This window comes from Lasiodiplodia theobromae (genome assembly GCF_012971845.1).
Source record: "Lasiodiplodia theobromae strain AM2As chromosome Unknown scaffold_4, whole genome shotgun sequence".
NCBI lineage: Eukaryota > Fungi > Ascomycota > Dothideomycetes > Botryosphaeriales > Botryosphaeriaceae > Lasiodiplodia > Lasiodiplodia theobromae.
In genome coordinates, this window is record NW_023336530.1 from 885753 (window position 1) to 904054 (window position 18302).

Genomic DNA, 18302 nt, shown 5'->3' on the forward strand with positions numbered 1-18302 from the left:
TGGAGCAACGCGCAGTGAGACAAGACGACTAACGAGCCGAGAGACGTCATCACGACAACACGAGATGCTAATGCCGTGAGAGATGTGTAATTTCACTACAGTATCCTTGCATTCTCTAGCGTGTACTAGACTCAAGCGAGGTTTTCTATAGCGCTTGGAGTCAACATGTGGAGTCTAGTATGACCATATGTGATCACCATTTCCTCGAATGGGGTAGATATTCTGGCTTTAGGGCATGCCATTGAATTTGGACCTCTTCTAATCACCTATGGAGATAGTCTCAGCCGTTGAGGGTGTTTGTCCTGATCTTCCTTTCAGCCCTTGGCTCCTTGTCTCCCTTTTCTCCCTTACATGTCTTTTTGTTTTCTATCTCCTCGCTTTCCATCCCGCCAAAGGAAGTCATCCGTGGGTATATCTTTTATCCTTAATTATCTCGCCCCTCCCTTGCTCTCAACATCGCAGAAAGGCTATCGGTTCCCACCCTTACAACAATGCGGCAGCACCGCCAACGGCCGCGGCGCCCAACGCCCAGACACCGCTCCACGAGCCAAGGTCACCAGAAGCCGCACCCTTCGAGGCAGTAGCGCTGGCGGCGGTGGAGGACGTGGTGCCGGAGGCAGAAGAGCTCTCGCTTGTCTCGTTGGCATTGCGAGGGTTAGAGATGGTCTGGGAGGTGACGCCGGAGCTATTGGTGCAGTGAGAGTTGTACTCGTCGGTCGAAAGGGTCTGGTTGGTCAGGGTGACGTCGGCGCACTGTGTGGATTCCAGTCAGTGGGACGCGTCTAGGATACAGGTACGAGAGTGATGTTGGGAGTGAAAAGGTGAGAGAGTATTGGACGACCAGGACAGGGACGAAGTCCGCCGATTTGTTGTGCTGGCTATACGTACCTGGTACAGGCCACCGTTGGGATCGCCGTTCGTCACGACCTGGATCGTCGCGTTCATGCCGGCCGTCAGGTTCGCGCTAGCCGGGATGTCGAGACCGCCGATGCAGAAGGAATCGGGGCCGCGCTCGCGGAACGTCGGGCGCAGCTCGATGTTGAAGGCGCTGCCCGGGTCATTACCCACGGCCAGCAGCACCTGCACGTTCGACTCGGTGTGGCCCATCTTCAGCTGGATAGGCGCGCCGGACAGCGGGAACGAGGTGCGGTTGCTGGAGACGCTGTCGAAGCCGCCGCAGGGGAAGTTGGGCTCCTTGTCGTCATCGAAGCCGCGGGCAGTGGGCCATTCGAGGGTGAAGTGCGCGGTGACGAGGGCGCTGAAGGCGCTGAAGATGAGGGCGTGGGAGAGCATGGCGATGTGGTGTTCTCGTTGGTGAGGGAGCTGGATTGGAAGACGAGGATGTCAATTAGACTTTGCGGCAGCTTTCACGGCGTTTGGAAGGTGGTAGAAGCAGGCAATGGGAAGTGTTTTCGAGGAGGGCGTGTAAACAGAAGGAGCTTGGGCCACGGCTGGGCAAGGTTTCACAGGGCAAAGGATAAGCTTGAGGATGAGAGCTTGGGTGATTAACTCCGTCTCACGCGGGAAGCTTTATAGAAAGAAGTGGAGAGGCACGAATCGGCAGGCACGATCCAGACGCCGAATATCGCAGCTCGCGTAGGTCGCGCATGTTTGAGACGTTCAACGCGGCACTTCCGGTGGCGCTTGCAGATGGTAGGCGCGAGCAGCGAGCCGCATCAGCCGTGCGTTGCGGGCGCCACTTTGGTCGACATGTACCGTGGTGCGACGCGACGGAGCGTTTTGTGGTCTGGATGAAGGCGGGTGGTGAATTCTAAGTGGGATGTTGGGTGGTAGGATGCGCGCAATTGAGCAGATTATCGGAAAGACTAGACTGGAAGAGGAATGGGCTGCACGTAGGTCAGCTTTTGCGGAGAAAGGATGAGCTTGTTTGGCTGCATGTGGAGACGGCCCAGCCCGCTCTCACAACCAGCGCCGAAAGCCGCCCGACCACTATCTTTCTCTGCGATTTCAAGACTGCGTCCCAATTACTTTACGCATTGATCATGCGAAACATATGTGCGAGGGGGGAAGCTGTGCGACCGATTGCAATGCCGATTAAAAATAGATAACAGGTGGCTCTTCCAGTTGCAAAGTCTGATCTGGAGTAACTCGTAACGCCAAAAGTCACTTTGCCAAAGGTTCAGTGGTGGTCGGGTGCCTGCGAGTATCGCCCAAACGCTAACTCTCCCAGGAAGGTGCCACCGAGGACGGATAGGAAATAGCCAACATTCATCGTCATCACAGCGAGCATCCTGGCATGGTTAGCATTCCACAGCAGAGTGTCGAACTAGGGAACTTACAGCAAGTAGCCCACGCCCACGATGACTGTAACCACGGCCGCGCGCGGTAGGTCGACAGTGAAGCGCCACGGCTGCACGGAGCCGCCGCCGAGCCGGTGAGCGAGGGTGACGCGCTCCTCGACGCCGTTCGCAGTCAGCACGGCGCTGCGTGAGCTGTCGTCGCGCTCGATGCGCTCCGCCGCCGGCTGCTTGTCTGCTACCACAATGTAACGCCGCTCAAGCGCCTGCGTCAGCCACCGCTCCTCGAGCTTCTGCTTCACCGCAAAGAGTCCGCGAAAGATGGCGGCCAGGACGATGAGGAAGATGCAGATGCCCGCGTACTGGCCAATCGTTGACGGGGTGAAGGAATTGGTGTAGAGCGGCGTGTTAACGGCGTTGGCGAAGACCATAGACATCGTGCTGCTGCTGCTGCTGCTCGAGCTGGAGCTGTGGCCGCTGTGACTGCCCAGTTCCATGGTCACTGTCCCATCGTCGTGACGTCTCTGCATGTTGGCGGGTTGAATTGGTCTCTCGAGGCGTTCGCGAGTTCGTGATTTTGAAATAGCTCACTTTGTTGGGCAGGTGGATTCCAGCAGGACGCGTCGCGGTTTTTTATCATGCGATGGTTGTGCAGTGAGACGGAATGTTGCGCACGTACTACCCAGATGGCTGGCACCCAGGAAGATGAAGACGAAGGTGCGGCTCTCCGAGTCGCAGCCAGGTAATGCGAAGGAATAAAGGCTGTGGAGGCACAAGGTCCAGAAGGCTTGCTCGTGTCTTGCTGGCCAAAAGCGGCAAACGGAACTGCAGAGAGAGTTTGAGGGAGTTCTCGGCCGCGCGATTGGCTGAAACAGCCAAGGGCTGGACCGCCTCCGGGCGCCACCCGCAAGATTCCACCCGCATTCCACTGATATTATTATCGCGTTTCTCAATCTCTCCTCCTACACAACAAGCCCTTTCTGCGCGCGACTCCCCGCCCACGGAACCATGTACCTGTCGCCCTGAGCTCTGATACCGCAGCACGCCAAGATGGACATGGACATGGATATGGGCGGCATGGACATGGGGTCCAGCGTGCCCGGCGTTCCCTCGCTCGACTTTCTGATGCAGTACTACTGGGCTGTTGTGGGCTCCTTCATCGGAATTGCCGCCCTCGTCAACTTTGGGAACATCCTTATCTGTCGGCAGAGGTCAGTTCCGGTTTTGGATTAAGCTCAGCCAAGGCCTTGTGCTGATGCAACACATACAGATTGTCTGCTGCTCGCCGTGGCCATGCGAAACCAGCCAAGCCTGAGGCCTTCTTATTGCGCGTCAATGCAACCGCAACGGCCATCATCCGAGAGGCAAGCAATGCAACTCTCTCTCCACTTACTATCAAGGGCCGCACTTTCCACTTGCCTACCGTTGGTCGGACGAGCATTGTTGCAGCCAACATTGTCACTCTCCTGGTACTGTGCTTTTACCATTTCGACCTCAGCGACCAATGGTCATTTCAGGACATCGGCTACCGGACGGGCTGCATCTCCATCGCCCAGCTCCCTCTAATTTTCCTCTTAGCCGGGAAAAACAATATTATCGGATGGCTAACTGGCTCGAGCTACGAGCGTTTGAACTGGCTGCACCGTTGGACAGCACGATGCCTTCTCCTCACCGTTACCATCCATATGGGTTACTGGTTCGCCGACTGGGCCCCCTACAACTACATCGGCCGCAAAATCACCACTGACCCAATCACCCAGCACGGCCTGATTTCATGGTGCCTACTTTTATGGATCGTCTTCAGTTCCGTCGCGCCCATCCGCGGTTTATCGTATGAATTCTTTGTCCTCCAGCATCTCGGATCCATGGCTGTCTTCATCGCCTTCGTCTATATGCATGTCAACTCCTGGCCCTTATACGTCCGAATTTACATTATCCTCCCTATTGCGCTGGTGTGCTTTGACCGCTTCGTCCGCTCTATTTGGGTTATTTACAACAACTTCTCCATATTTCATCCCTTCCAGCGTAAGGAGGGGCGAACGTCCCGCTTATGGGCCTGCGAAGCATCTTTCACTCCTCTACCCCACAACACCACCCGCATCACTATTCACAATCCACCCATCAGCTGGATGCCCGGCCAACATGTCTTCCTATCCTGCCACACTCTCGTTCCGCTGCAAAGCCACCCGTTCACGATTGCATCCATCCCTGAAGACGGAAAAATGGAATTTTACGTGAAGAGCGAAGGCGGCGCGACAGCGCGCTTTTTCCGGCACGCCGAGAAGCTGCGCCTATTACCTGCAGAGGTGCATCTGGAAGAAGCGCGGAGAAAGGCCGTCGCAATCGACGGACCGTACGGACGATTGCGCCCGCTCCGGCAGTTCGACAGCGTGGTGCTGTTCGCCGGCAGCACCGGCGCGACATTCACCGTACCTTTGCTCCGGGACATTGTGGTGCACTGGAAGAACCAACATCAACGAAGCCGGAGGGGCGCATCGCCTTATGAAACCAGACTCTTGCGCATGGGAGGAGTCGTGACCCGCCGCGTCCGTTTCGTTTGGGTTGTCAAGTCACGCGGTCAGTGTAGCTGGTTCGCTGCGCAGCTGTCGCAGGTCGCCGAGGAAGTGGCAGCGCTCCGTGAAGTTGGCATAGACTTCGATGTTGACATGAGTGTTTATGTGACGTGCGACCCCTCATTCACCGGCGATAGTAAGACTACCTACAGCGATGATGGCGGCATGAAACCCCCTTCCACACCACCCACCCTACCAACGCCGATATTCAACACTCCCCTGAACGAAAAGACCTTTTTCAAACGAAGCTACGACGGGACCCGCATCACCGAGCTCGAAGACCGGAGCAGCGACACCTCTACCACCCACTCATCAGACGAGCAAGAAAAGCGCAAGTCCGCGCTGGAGACCGGAACAGCAGACGAAGCCTGCGGCGTGGAGGGCACGTGTTGCTGCCAGGCCACCGTCGAAGAAGCAGAAGGCATATCATCATCACAACAATCCCCCACCGACGCCATCCAACCCGTCATCTGCACCTGCTGCAACAACGCCAACAACAGCAGCAAACAACCGCCACGTCAGCTCCAACCATCCCCGTCCTTCACCTCCACCAGAAACCCATATCGGCCATCCACACCGCCGCCAGTGCCATCATTGTTACAACCGCATATCCACCCCGCCGTCTCCCTTCTCTCTGGCCGCCCGCATCCGGAATCCATCACCCGCCGCGTGCTCGAGCGCGCCCTCGGCGAGACGGCTGTCGTCGTGTGCGGGCCTCCCGCCCTGGCTTGCGACGTGCGCGCTGCTGTCGTCCGGCTTAGCGATGAGAGGGCTGTGCATAGAGGGACTGGGGCGCAGGGCGTGTGGTGTCATGTTGAGGGGTTTGGGTGGTGAAAAGAGAAAGAGAGAGAGATAGAGAGAGATAGAAAGAAGAAAAGGGCGGGAAAGATAGGAGGGAAGAAAGAGAGAAAAAAACGAAGGCGGCTTGGCAAAGAGGATTGGAATAATGAGGGCAGGATTGGAAAATGGAATTGCGTTTTGATTCAAATTCTTAAGTGGTTTACGCTCAGGAGGTGTGCGTGGAGGAGGGTTTGCATGCACGCATGTGATTGTGTCGGTATTTATATCCCTCGATCGGGCCATGACCAGCGGAAGATAGACGACTGAGTGGATAAGTGCAATGAGATTGGAAGAGGACTGTCCAGATATCTAGATAAGCAAAACAAAGTAGACAAACCCATCCTTTGTGAAAAATCTAAACAACAACTTGGCGCATGCCTTCCAGACAGACTAAATATCTTCCTCTTCCGATTCCTCTTCCGATTCCTCTTCCGATTCCTCTTCCTCTCCCTCTTCTGAACTCATTCTATTCCGAACTAAAAGATCAAGCGCCTCCCGAAAACACACAAGCTCCTGTTTTGTATCCGATAAACCATCCCCACTATGGAAACCCCACGCTTTTCCCAAGAGCCTGACGTACTCTATGTAGTCCTGATATGATGTGAATCTGTTGAGGGATCGGAGATCATTAAGGATGTTTCCTGAAACCAGCTTTCCTTGGCATTCTCTTTCTGCTAAATATGCCTTCTCGAAGCAATTTAGCGCGTGTGGAAGGAGGCTCTCATCTTTGTCGCTCGCACAGAAATACGACAAACCCAATGAACAGTTTGCGCTGGCTTGGAACCATTTGGGATATCTTTCAAGAATATCCATATAATTCTCATTCGACCAAGAAATCGCTTCTTGGTAACGACCCGATTGATGAAGCTGCCTCCGTATGTTTTCTAGCAGTGATTGGATCAAGTGTGGAAAGGATCTTTTCTGGTTCTTGATGAAGACCTGAAGTGCATGGCGATAACATGCGAGGGATTCCTCGTGCTCATCTTGATATTCCAATAGGCGGCCTAGCCAGTATCCACTGTAGACCATACATTCGTGCGTGTCGCCGTATCTTCTTTTGTCTTTTTCCATTACTGATCGCAGTGTAGATACACCTTCTTCAATCCGAGATAACTTGTGGAATGCGTGTCCGAGAAAGAATCTAGTGACATCGGGAGTTGGTTCCGATCTTCCCGAACCACGAACTAAGTAAGGGATCGCTTCGTCTTCCCGGTCAAGACAACACAAGCAGCAACCAATTAGTAGGTATGTCCAGCTTGCTTCACGCGTGCTGCTGCCTTCAATGCGAGGCAATATTCTTGAACAAATCTGGAATGATTGCTCGTGCCTGCCATTATTGAAGTAGAGCAGGCTGATACCAAGAACCGCGTACACAGGAAGCGAGAGTGCCTTGCTGAGGACCAGCTTGTAAAGCACATGGAGCGGATCGAGGAAATTCCTTCGCATCCGAGAGAGGATTCCCAATATTATGGAAACTTGGCGTTGAGGGTTGATGGCTTTAGCATTTTCGAGAATTGTGATAGCGTGTGCAGCAGCAACAGTATTTGGCGAGTGACTGGCAGAAGATGTTGAAGCGTCTCCACTCGCTGGTTCTTTATCAGCGTATTTGATGTCCCAGAAGACTTTCAGATCTAGTGGACTGCCCATGGCAAAATTCAGAAATGGCATCAAAGTTCTGAGGTGCTCAGTTCGTGCATCATCATCCCCGAATTCTTTCGATCGGAAAGCCAGTTCTTGGTTTGCTTGGTCATAGAGGATTTCAATGAGCCCTCTAAATGCTCCATCATCCTTGCTGGCAGTGGGCGTTGAGTCTATCAGCCAAAAATACGGGTCGAAATTGGCTTCGCTCCAAACAATCATCAGGTGATCGAGCCAGGAAATCACCCGGGTTGAGCTGAACAGCGACCGTAGCTTATCTTCCATTCCAGAAAGGCCTAATCCTGGGCTCCGTGCATGGAAAAGGAAATTGTGGGATGCGTATGCCATGAACGGATGCAACTTCCTGAGATTGTCGAGAGTGTCTGGTTCTCTTATGGGAAATCCATGGTCTTCCATGTCCAAGTAATCAAGACAAAGCTTTGCAAGAAGTGCATTTGAGCTTTTTAGGTCAATGCGAAACTTCTCGAGGTCCGTGTCGGTGTGAGATTGCTCGCAAAAATGGCTTCTTGTGAGAAAGTCTTTGATTGAAGAGTGGTTCAGGTGCACTCGGTCATCGTAGATACTGAAGAAGTCTCTACCGACGTGCAATATGCGCTTTTCTGGGTTGTCGAGAAGACATTCCTGAACAGGAACTTTTCCGTTCAGATCTGAAGAGACCCGCAAAGCATGGGCCCATGAAAGCTCCAGAGGACTCAATTGGCGGCGAGCAGTCACAACCAAAGTCAAGATGTTGCGAAGTAGCAGCTGCTCATTTGGATCCAGTTGTACCTTCAGGCGTGAGAAGATCTGTTGATATGCTGCTTCCAAGTCTCGTGGAAGATTTCCAAGTTTTTCCATGATATCGTGCTTACTATAAGCATGCGCAAGGTTTTTGATCATGAGATCTGCCCAAAGAAACATACTCCCGCAATTTCTCTTCAAGATCTCAGATGCGTGGGCGCGCAGACCTTGGCTCTGAAGAGTGTCGAGTTTCTTGATGTTCGTGTCAATGAAAACCTCAATATCAGGCTGCGTGAGGGTCTGATTCATTTCAATCCGTCGACTGCATGAGGTTGCCAGCTCCGGGATATTGTCGAATGCTTGCGGTCGCCCAAGAAAAAGACATTTGCTCTCCAGACACTGCTCAAGAATTTTGAGCATACCATCGACAATGTCTTGACGATCGTCTGAGGCCTCGTCTAAGCCATCGAAAATGTAGAAAGTGGGTTGCGTTTCTTGCCGCACTAAATCTTGGAGGAGTTCCCACAACTGCGGGGTGCTTGGGTGTTCCTCGTCACTGAGCATGGCGTGGATGCTGTGGACTGACTCTCGGAGACCTCGGCTAAGCAGGCGTGATAACAGAAAGCGTGCAACAGAATCCTTAGTCTGCCTGTCCGCGTCGGTGGTGGAGAACGAGAAGAGTATGGCGTTATGCCTCTCCGCCTTCAGGCCTTCGAAAATTGCAGAAGCAAGTACGGATTTCCCACACCCGTGAACACCAGAGATACAGAGCATGTTCTCCGAGGCCGTTGTAGAGGGTGTGGTTTTCCAATCCAAGAAGATTTGATTGCTCTGTATCCATTCGCATGTGCCGGAGATTCGAGTTCTGATGTGTCTCTCGTGGACTTTGTTCATGCTGCACGGCCGGAGCCACGTCTGGCAGCGGAATTTTCGATCTTCTACATAATTATTAGAAAAGCAAAAGCTAATACAAGAGGTAGTCACTCACCCTCTCTAGCCTGTGCCGCACGGATGGCTTCTTTCTCTATGACGAGACGGTGCAAATGTGTGGTATGCTCTCGAATCCTATCTCGCATCTGGGAGAACCCGTACTTGTATGGCTTGGCTAACATACTTGCAAGTCGCTCTGGTTGAAACAGTCAGCGAGGTACATGGCTTCGTTGGGAGATTCTTACTAAATGACGACCGCCCAAAGAACTCCGTGGCTTGAATGCAATAATCAACAACATCCTTGAAGAGGGCCAACAGGGCAGTGTCGATGTCTGCATCCGACTCAAGATCCTTGTACAAGCTAGCGTGGCCCATGCCTTCTACTATGGTGTCGAGCATCAGGAGGATTTGGTCCGTTGTGCGGGAATGGTCATTGGAGACCTTCAAAACAAACTTAATGGGCGCCCATACGGGGCACATTAAATCGGCTTTCGTCTGAACGGCGGCGTCAATGACACTTGAAAGGCCTTGGAGCCACGCAACGTGTTTCTCTAGGCTTTCCAGCCGCTCGGTCGATTTTTTGTTCCTAAATGATCCTTGGGCAGCCTTGACGACGTCGAGAATAGAAAGCTGTCCAGTCTTGCATTTCTGAAAGATCTCATCCCCATCTGGAAGACGCGAGAAGGACTCTTTCGCAGCCTCGATAGCCCTTTCAAGCTCCGCACTAAGATGGTCAGTACGGTGAGAAGGACAAGTGCGGACTGCTGTGACTTACTTGATGGTCGGCTGTGGTGCCATAATTGGAACTGGAAGCACCCGCTCCCCAAAAGTAAGAGGCTTGGGGGGTATTTCTGGGGGTTCTGGCAACAATAAATATATTGTTTGCGCTGAAGGCAAGGCTGAAGGCAATGCTGAAGGCAGCTGAAAGGTGGAGCTAAGGCATAGCCTCGTTCAGAGCACTGGGCTGCTGCGCCCCACCAGAGCCCACCTTTTCACACTGTGGCGCTTCCTAATAGGACCGTTTGCCCAACCACAAGGCTTTGCCGAGTTTTGAGTGCTACGTATTTTTAGGCGTGCCGATCTGTAAGTGGTCAGCTACAGTCCCCTTCCGCAGCTGATGGCTAGTGTAGATTTGTTTTTTGCTCATGTCAAGGCTAGTTAAGCTACCGTCCAGACGATAGCTTCAACTGCCCACATATGCCATTTTCCCGAGAGAGAGTGTAGGCATAGTTAGGCCCTAGGACTTACTGCTCTTCATGGTAACCGTCGGCTGCAATATCCCCCTGTAGCTACAAGGCTCTCCAGAACGAGACGCCAAGTGACGGCTCATGCTAATTACAGGCGCCGGCTGCTAATTATCAGTACATGATTGGCTCAAAAAGCTGGTGTTTTTGTTTTGACACAGTCTATCTATTTTATGTATGTAATTGATGGAGGCAGCCTACATACGTGCTCCCTGGCGTTGATTTAGTTGTGCAACGCGTCTAGTGCGCTGATCACGTCTTACATTTGTGTGTAAGCCTTAATACCATTCCAAGTATCACGATACATCTCATCAATCACATCAACTACAAGCTGTAGTAGCTAAATCGACATCTCTTTAGGAGTAAATGAGGGAGGGAGCTGTCATATAGACCAGTTTGAAATACTGTGATGGAGCTGAAAGCGTCAAGTAAACATCGCATTACCCCGTTTTCCATCTACCATTCTCCTAATTTCCTGAAGCAAATCGAAGCAGATACCTTCAGTAATCTGGCTGTCCCGGGCATATTCAGGATGTTGCATCACAAAATCTCGGATGAACCGCGCCGCAGTGCGAAGCCTGCCGCTGGCTCTGCCACCAACCAAGTCCAGGTACGGTCGCAGCTGCTCCTGCTCTTCGAGAGTAAAGCCTTCTTCCGTCATGTAATCCTCCACGAGTGCCAAAATCCCCTTGAAAGACTGGCAGCCGTTAACAATCTCATCAGCAGTCAGCAGCGCAACATTGGGCCGCTTCCCTTCCACCCCATTCACCCTGTCGTCGCCACCATCCCCTACCCTCCACCAAAAACGCTGCCACCTGACCGCATCCCGGGGGTGCGCGCGGTCGAAGTTCTCCCACACCTTTCCCAGCGGAACGCGCCAATCGACGCCAAACCGCTCCACCGCCCGCGCCGCGAGCACCACGAAGACGACGTACGCCGCGTTCTCAAAGTCCGACAGCTGCACGTCCATGGGCCGAAACTCGACGCGCCAGCCCTCACCCTCAGCGGTAGGATGCTTGAGCTTAACGTGCGGGAAGAAAGCCTTGTGCATGGCCTCGAAGTTGGCATTGGGCGGGACCTTCCCACCACCTCCTCCACGCATCTCTCCTCCCTCACCACCATCAGCGTCCTCGCGCAACGCATCCGCAAACGCCCTCAGATACACAAACAACGGCCGCCCCAACGCCCCAGCATAATACCTCGCCACGCCTTCCTCCACCCCGCCCCGCACCAACCTCCCCACCACCCCCTCATCCACCCTCAGCCCCTCCAACCCCCATCCCTCCTCCTCCTTCTCCCCCTCCTCCCCACCCAGCCCCAACTCCGTCAACCACACCTCCCCAACCCCATACCTCGCCCCATACCTCCCCTGCGCCCGCCGCTCCCCCTCATCCCGATCATCGACGAGCTGCCTCAGCACATCCCAGCGCACATCCGTGTCAGCGAGGTATCCGCGGTAAGCAGGCGCAGCGGCGCTGAGCGCCAGCATGAGCGGCCCCAGCGGCGCGAGAGCGCGGTCGTGCAGGCGGAGCGCTGCCGACGCCGAGGCGGCTTGCAGCGTGCATTGGAGGCAGCATTGCGTGGCGCCGAGGAGCATTTCGGAGGGGTGGAAGGTGATGTTGGCGCCGCTGTTGCTGCTGCTGCCATCGCCTTCGACGCTGGTGGGGACGATGAAGGGCGGGAGGGCGTCGGGGGAGGAGAAGGTGTTGCGGTCGAGGAAGAGGGGGACGGTAATGGGGGGGATGGTGGCGCCGCGGCGGCGGGTGGTGATGTGGTGCTGGACGGCGCGGTAGCGGGAGGGGGCGGCGAGGAGGGCGGGGCTGGTTGTGAGGGAGGCGAGGACGTCGGAGTGGGTGCCGAAGCGGGGGAAGGTGGTGATGGTGAAGGGGAGGAGGGCGTTGTTGCCAGGGCGGCCGAGGCGCGCGGCGATAGCGGCTCTCCTGGTTGGCAAGAGGTCTGGTTAAGAAGGTGGGTGGGTTCAAGGGGGGATGGAGGAGGAAGAGGCTACCTTGCGACCATGTCCTGCTCTACGGATAGTAGAGATTTCGCGCTGCTGTCGAAAGGTTTCGCGGGTTTCGACTCTATCTGAAATCCTCCCAGCTCTTGCGTGTAAGCTCCGGCTCCGGCTTCTGCTGAAGTCTGCAGTTGCTCGAAGACTTCGTCCGCCTTCAGACAAAACTTCACTTTCCTTGTGGACTCGTCCAGTTCCAAAAGCGTGTATTCAATCTTTTAGCTTGTCAGCTCCGTGTCCAGTATTATTGAGCGCTCAATTGAACCTCATCACCCCAGAGGGGCGGGAAATCCTTGATTTCTTGGCCTTTCCTCCACACATCTATGCATTCCTAATAATCTGTGAGAAATCTGCAACATTCGTATTAGAGGGAAATTACTTCAATAGCTTTCTCGCGGACAAGAGGAGCAATTTCATCTGTCTCTGGAAAGAGGACGATTTCCGCTGCTCTGCGTATGGTCAAGAAATGCGATTTACTGTATAGGATACATTGAAACTTACACGTCTTCCATTTTCCCAAGTTTTGTTACTTCCAAGCATCAATATTTCCGGAGGGTTTGAGAGTTTTAAGGCTCTTGGTGCTGAGGTAAGATTGAATTTAGCCAATTAACAAAAAGTAAGCTTGTCAGCAATGACATCATTTTCCATGTTGCCTTCCTTGAAGATCTTAAAGAAGACCTTGTTAGTAATAGTGTATTAGGGGCCGTGATAGCTTCTGGAGCTTTCATTCGCTGCATATGCTTTAGTTGCATTGTGCCTGGAAGTCAATTCAGGAATTGAACAGGGAGCAGCCCGGTCCGCCCGCTTAAACCAAACCAACTACCCCTCCAACACTTCAACCACCTACTTTCGATCGCATCCTGTAGCTTGATATCTCGCTTTCACGTTGTCAGCCAGACCGAAATTTGTGACGAGGAGTTTGGCCGTAAAGCCTTGGTATTGTTTACCCATATTGTCATTGAGACTGATCATCTTTGATTTGAGACTGTCCAGTAGCGCAACGGGCTTGGAAAACACGCAGTGTAGCAGGTCGAATAAAGAAGTTATAGGCTTCTTGCTTGATAGTTGCTTCTGCAAATACAGTTTGGTATGTAGGAAACACCTCTTGGAATGGCGCAGTATCTTGGCTAGCTCATCGAGGCCATGGACCAATCGTAACTCAGTGCCTCAAAGACCGGGCAATGCAAAGAAATAAGGATCTCATCCTGGTAATCCTCGCTGAACTTCTGGGAAAGAGTAAAGCAGCCAAAGATCGGTAATGCCACAGCATACGGCCGAGTTGTTCAGTGCGTGCGATCTCGTCGGGCATCTTACCCGTCCATCTGCTCCTGTCAACACTGGCCACCTGTTCTCCCTTACTAACCACGCGGGATCATCGCATGGCCTATCGGAGATGTGGATACCCATCTTGTCCTTGGCGAAGCTTGTCTTTTCAGGTCTCGGAGAATAGGATAGAAGCGAACAAGCTTGCAGCGTGATCGACAAGAACCCCGCGTGTACCGGGAGGAAGGTGGTGGTGCTGCTGCAAGATGCAAGATCCATGTTAGTGTGCCCCACCGAAAAGGTTACATCATCTTTCGAACAGCTGTGGCGTAGCCATACTATTCCGACCAGTTCGATCCCCGAGAATGCAAGGCAATTGTTCTCATTCCTGGCCAATGGCGCAAGACAGTTCCATCGACTGTCCTACAGGAAAAATCGTTGATAGGGGATATCAAGACAAAACATTCGGAGCCGCAGTAGCAAAAAGCAGCGGCATCTGCTTCAAAACATCGAGCCAGACGGAACATAAAACAAAAACGCTTTACAAGGACGACACGCGTCTAGACCGTCTCAATGTACCTCCTGAACTCCCAATCAGTGACCGCCTCATCCCACAGCCTGATCTCATGCTCCCTCGTGCCACAGAAGTGTTCCACGAACTCATCGCCCAATGCCTCCCTGGCGACGCTGCCGGGCCTGGCCATGGTGGCCGTGGCGTCCTTTAAGCTCTTCGCCAGCCTCTGGCCCTTGTCTTCTACGCCGCCGACGTTCTGGCCCTTGCCGAGCGGCGGCAGGGTGAGCTCCAACTTCTTCTCGACACCACGCCAGCCCAGTGCAAGGATGGCTGCGAGTACGAGATGAGGGTTGGTATCGGCGCCAGGAACGCGAACCTCGAACCTGCAGGCCTTGGGGCTCGCGGTGGGAGGGGTGATGAGGCGGATCGAGGCAGCGCGGTGCTCCAGGCCCCACGAGACAGTCACAGGCGCCCAGAAGTTCTCGACGAGACGCTTGTAGCTGTTGATCGTGGGCGCTACGATGGGCATGATGTCGGGCAGGCCTTCGAGGAGACCCGCCAAGAAGTGCCGGCCGAGATCTGACAGGTACCGCACATCCGGGAACGGAGGGTTGGGGTCCTCAGAACCACGGTAGAAGAGGTTCGTGCCGCTCTCGTCGACCAGCGAGACGTGCATGTGGCCGCTGTTGCCCGGGAGACCAGAGCGCGGCTTTGCCATGAAGCAGGGCGTTATGCCGAACTTGGAGCCGAGGGACTTGACGGTGAGCCTGAGATAGCTAGTTAGCCTGCAGCCGTTTACTAGATTCCGCCAGGAGCACATACTTGAAAAGCGCGGCCTTGTCGGCCATTTCTCTAATCTCGCCGAACTCGAGCGCCTAGCTCTGAATTAGAGTCAACGGCTTTTCAAACGTCACTTTGGATGCTTACAGCCTCAAAAACACCCGGCCCACTCTCGGTATGCCAGCCTTCGATGCCGCATCTGAAATTGGCGCAGGCGTCGAAGATGCCATAGTAGTATTCCTGGTTGTGCACTGGCCTGGTCAAGCTGTAACCAAACATACCCTCGGTCAGGGCAGGCAACTGATGGGTAGGGTTGTCCCTCAGAAATGCGGCGGTCGAGGAGGAATTGCGTTCGCTGGTGTCCTGGGAGACGGGGGCCTTGAACTGGTAGAATTCGTACTCGGCTACACATCAAGCAATTAGCACCACGGAATTGTACATCACTTGGGCGCAAGCTCGATGCGCATGTAGTGCCAGTCGACAGCCATAGGCATAACCTTACCTCCGGCCATGGCACCCATTCCCTGCGCCTTCAGCTTATCGACCGTCCTCTGCAGCAGCGACCTGGGGCAGGCGCTTATGCTCTCCTTGGTGTCGGGATCAAAGAAGCTAACGAGGAAGAAGGGCACATTGTTCTCCCAGGGGATGCGCCTGTAGGACGAGAGGTCGGGCACGGCAATGACGTCGCGGTAGCCATTCTCGGCGTTGCTGATCTTGAGCTCCTTGAAGTAGGTCTGGTCGTGCATGTCCCAGCCAAAGATGACGGAGCAGAAGCCGAAGCCAGCCTCAGCGATGGAGAGGAACTTGGACTTGGCCATCAGCTTGCCGCGCAGAATGCCATCGACGTCAATACCGCCGACCTTGACGGCGGCGTCATCCTTGAGCAGCTCGGGCAAGCTCGCGACGGTGATTTCGGAGGGCTGCGGCGACGACATTGTGGGCGACTGTTGAAGAAGCTCGGGGCCGTGTCGCGTGAGCGGATGTTATGGGGAGAGCAGGCGCGGCTGCGGAGGTGGTCGGTGAGCTAGAGGGCGGGCATGGGCGCGGCAGTTGGTGGGGTGCAGGATAAGGACGCGAACAGGCGTCCAGCCAGCGATATCAGAGATAGCCGATGATCACTCCCGCGAGCCTCAGCCACACCTCCGCCGGGCGCGGCATTCCGAGCCGCACCGCCTGTGCAGCTCAGCCCTGCGCGGCCAGCATCCTCTATCTTAGCTTCCGGCTTCACACCTCATTGCACAGACTGCTCAGCTTGGCTGCTGACGGAAGAGCTACGGATACTTTTGGACGGTTCATCTACGCAGCGCTCATGGCTGCACCGGCAAGGACTCACAGCAGCCGCAGGGCAAAGCTACTACTCAGGGCCATTACGCTATGCCAACCTATACGGATGCCGTAATTCGTGGACGGAGCAGGGAACAATTTCCAGAAGCGTCGAATTACGGCATCGCTGGGCCCGTTCCCGCTAGGTCGAGAGCTTATCTGGCCTCACCAGCGCACTCGCCGTTATCGGACAAATGCCCGCATCGCAGCACAAACAATACTGGACGCACCAGTGTCACGATTGTCATACGCGCTCCGTCCCCTCGTCTCCACCCCGCGATTGACGCCCCGCCAGCATCGTGAGCTCTCACGGTTGAAAGCGATCCTATCCGACATTACATAGCCCGTGAGTCAGCGGCCCCGGACATCCCACCGCCAGGCGGACCCGCCACTCACGCCGCTTGCTGTCACTCGGCCCGACACCAGGTGCTCTGTGCCATCGCGGGGCAGCTTTTCTCTGACGTCTCCCAGTTAAAGCACTCTCTCACGACCAACCTTTCCAAGGCCACATCTCTCCAATCCTCTCCAAGCCCTTCAACAGAGCCATCTTCACAATGAGCAGCTCCCAGGGTCGCCTCGCTGGCAAGAACTGCATCGTCACCGGTGCTGCTGGGTAAGCTCCATGTCTCAATACTCCTACCCCGCTACCTTGTACCACCAAAGCATTCCTGAGGTGGATTTGCCGCTTTTTGAGATGAAATCAATCACCAAAACTGGTGAAAACAAGCATTTCACCGGCAGTCGCCAGCTTGATACATCTCACCTGATATCTCAATGATTCCTGAAGCTCCCCTTAAAAATCATTTCCCGCGCAGTCTGAGATGCATTCCTGGATATTTTCTTACATGATCCCAGTGGCATCGGTCTCGAGACCACCATCCTGTTCGCCCGCGAGGGCGCCAAGGTCCTGATGTGCGACATCTCCGGCCCGGCGCTCGAGAAGGGCTTGGCGAAGGCGAAGGAGCTGTCTCCCGCCGGCGCTGTGATCGAGAGCAAGATCGTCGACGTCTCGTCCGAGGCCTCGGTCAAGGCCGCCGTCGACCACGTCGACGCGTGGGGCGGTCTGGACGTCATCTTCAACAACGCGGGCATCATGCACGCCGACGACGCCGACGCCGTCGACACGCCCGAGAAGATCTGGGACCTGACCCAGAACATCAACGTCAAGGGCGTCTGGTTCGGCAGCAAGCACGCCGTCCTCTCCTTCCGTAAGCACGGCAAGAAGAAGGGCTCCGTCATCAACACCGCCTCCGTCGTCGCCCTCGTCGGCTCTGCCACGCCCCAGCTGGCCTACACCGCCTCCAAGGGCGCTGTGCTCGCCATGACCCGTGAGCTGGCCATTGTCCACGCCCGTGAGGGCTACCGCTTCAACTCCCTCTGCCCCGCTCCCCTCAAGTAAGCTCTCCCCATCTCTCTCTCTCTCCTGATTCCGCAGCAGCTAACACGAGAAAACAGCACTCCTCTCCTCCAGGACTGGCTCGGTGACGACAAGCCCAAGCGCCACCGCCGTGAGGTCCACTTCCCCACTGGCCGCTTCGGTGAGGCCATCGAGCAGGCCCAGGCCGTCGTCTTCCTTGCCAGTGACGAGGCCAGCTTCGTTAACGGTACCGACTTTGTCGTTGACGGTGGCATGACCAAGGTACGTTTTCTCCTCGCCATCTGAATGAAAAGGAGAAATCTTGTAACCTAACACTCTATAACCAGGCCTACGTCACCCCTGAGGGCCCGCCCTCCGAGGCTCCCCAGAACCTTGCTTCTGGCAGGTAAATCTTTTGTTTTTTTCTTGAAGCGCTTTTCGGATTCCACCTCTTGTTTTGTAGCTTTGTCGGAAAGTGATGATAATGCTATGATGCCTTTTCTTTGTGCGCTGTCTGTTCACTGCGTTTGTTGCTGAGTGATGGATCCGCTCTCTTTACGGAGTTACTGGGCACGTTAGATATGGATAGGTAGAATGCCTTATAAGGAGTACGAAAATCACGACCTTTCCTTCCACCTGCGATTTACTGTGTCGAACTCTCATTCCCAGCCTCGGTTATATCACAGTAGGTAACAAAAGAATGAAACTTCGCTAATAGTTTCTTATTAAAATATATCACTACACTACGTGGGTAGTTAAGCTTAACATCTGGATGTATTGTACAGTCCTTTCTTGTTTTTCTTCGCCCCTATTTCTTTTACATCCACCTC

At 54.4% G+C, this 18302-nt stretch overlaps 7 protein-coding genes across 7 annotated transcripts; 2 read left to right on the forward strand and 5 right to left on the reverse strand.

Moving 5' to 3' along the window:
* Positions 1-483: 483 nt before the first annotated feature.
* On the reverse strand, positions 484-1293 carry LTHEOB_1688 (GPI anchored cell wall protein; the record flags this gene model as incomplete). Its single annotated transcript, XM_035510416.1, has 2 exons — positions 484-753; positions 889-1293. 2 exons carry the CDS (start codon positions 1291-1293, stop codon positions 484-486), a joined length of 675 nt encoding a protein of 224 aa, XP_035366198.1.
* Positions 1294-2140: 847 nt separating this feature from the next.
* On the reverse strand, positions 2141-2788 carry LTHEOB_1689 (Copper transporter protein; the record flags this gene model as incomplete). Its single annotated transcript, XM_035510417.1, has 2 exons — positions 2141-2252; positions 2301-2788. The coding sequence occupies 2 exons, from the start codon at positions 2786-2788 to the stop codon at positions 2141-2143; spliced, it is 600 nt and encodes a 199-aa protein (XP_035366199.1).
* Positions 2789-3308: 520 nt separating this feature from the next.
* On the forward strand, positions 3309-5665 carry LTHEOB_1690 (FAD-binding domain-containing protein; the record flags this gene model as incomplete). The annotated part of the gene is made up of 2 exons (XM_035510419.1): positions 3309-3469; positions 3529-5665. The coding sequence occupies 2 exons, from the start codon at positions 3309-3311 to the stop codon at positions 5663-5665; spliced, it is 2298 nt and encodes a 765-aa protein (XP_035366200.1).
* A 2435-nt stretch (positions 5666-8100) lies between these two features.
* On the reverse strand, positions 8101-9778 carry LTHEOB_1691 (Tetratricopeptide-like helical protein; the record flags this gene model as incomplete). Its single annotated transcript, XM_035510420.1, has 5 exons — positions 8101-8180; positions 8233-8988; positions 9039-9176; positions 9226-9704; positions 9756-9778. 5 exons carry the CDS (start codon positions 9776-9778, stop codon positions 8101-8103), a joined length of 1476 nt encoding a protein of 491 aa, XP_035366201.1.
* Positions 9779-10648: 870 nt separating this feature from the next.
* LTHEOB_1692 (Glutamate-cysteine ligase) lies at positions 10649-12747 on the reverse strand (the record flags this gene model as incomplete). The annotated part of the gene is made up of 4 exons (XM_035510421.1): positions 10649-12164; positions 12233-12450; positions 12615-12684; positions 12737-12747. 4 exons carry the CDS (start codon positions 12745-12747, stop codon positions 10649-10651), a joined length of 1815 nt encoding a protein of 604 aa, XP_035366202.1.
* A 1311-nt stretch (positions 12748-14058) lies between these two features.
* Positions 14059-15727, reverse strand: LTHEOB_1693 (Glutamine synthetase; the record flags this gene model as incomplete). The annotated part of the gene is made up of 4 exons (XM_035510422.1): positions 14059-14779; positions 14835-14887; positions 14940-15196; positions 15295-15727. The coding sequence occupies 4 exons, from the start codon at positions 15725-15727 to the stop codon at positions 14059-14061; spliced, it is 1464 nt and encodes a 487-aa protein (XP_035366203.1).
* A 942-nt stretch (positions 15728-16669) lies between these two features.
* On the forward strand, positions 16670-17951 carry LTHEOB_1694 (Short-chain dehydrogenase/reductase SDR; the record flags this gene model as incomplete). Its single annotated transcript, XM_035510423.1, has 5 exons — positions 16670-16728; positions 16971-17510; positions 17571-17754; positions 17820-17878; positions 17936-17951. 5 exons carry the CDS (start codon positions 16670-16672, stop codon positions 17949-17951), a joined length of 858 nt encoding a protein of 285 aa, XP_035366204.1.
* Between the last annotated feature and the right edge of the window lie 351 nt (positions 17952-18302).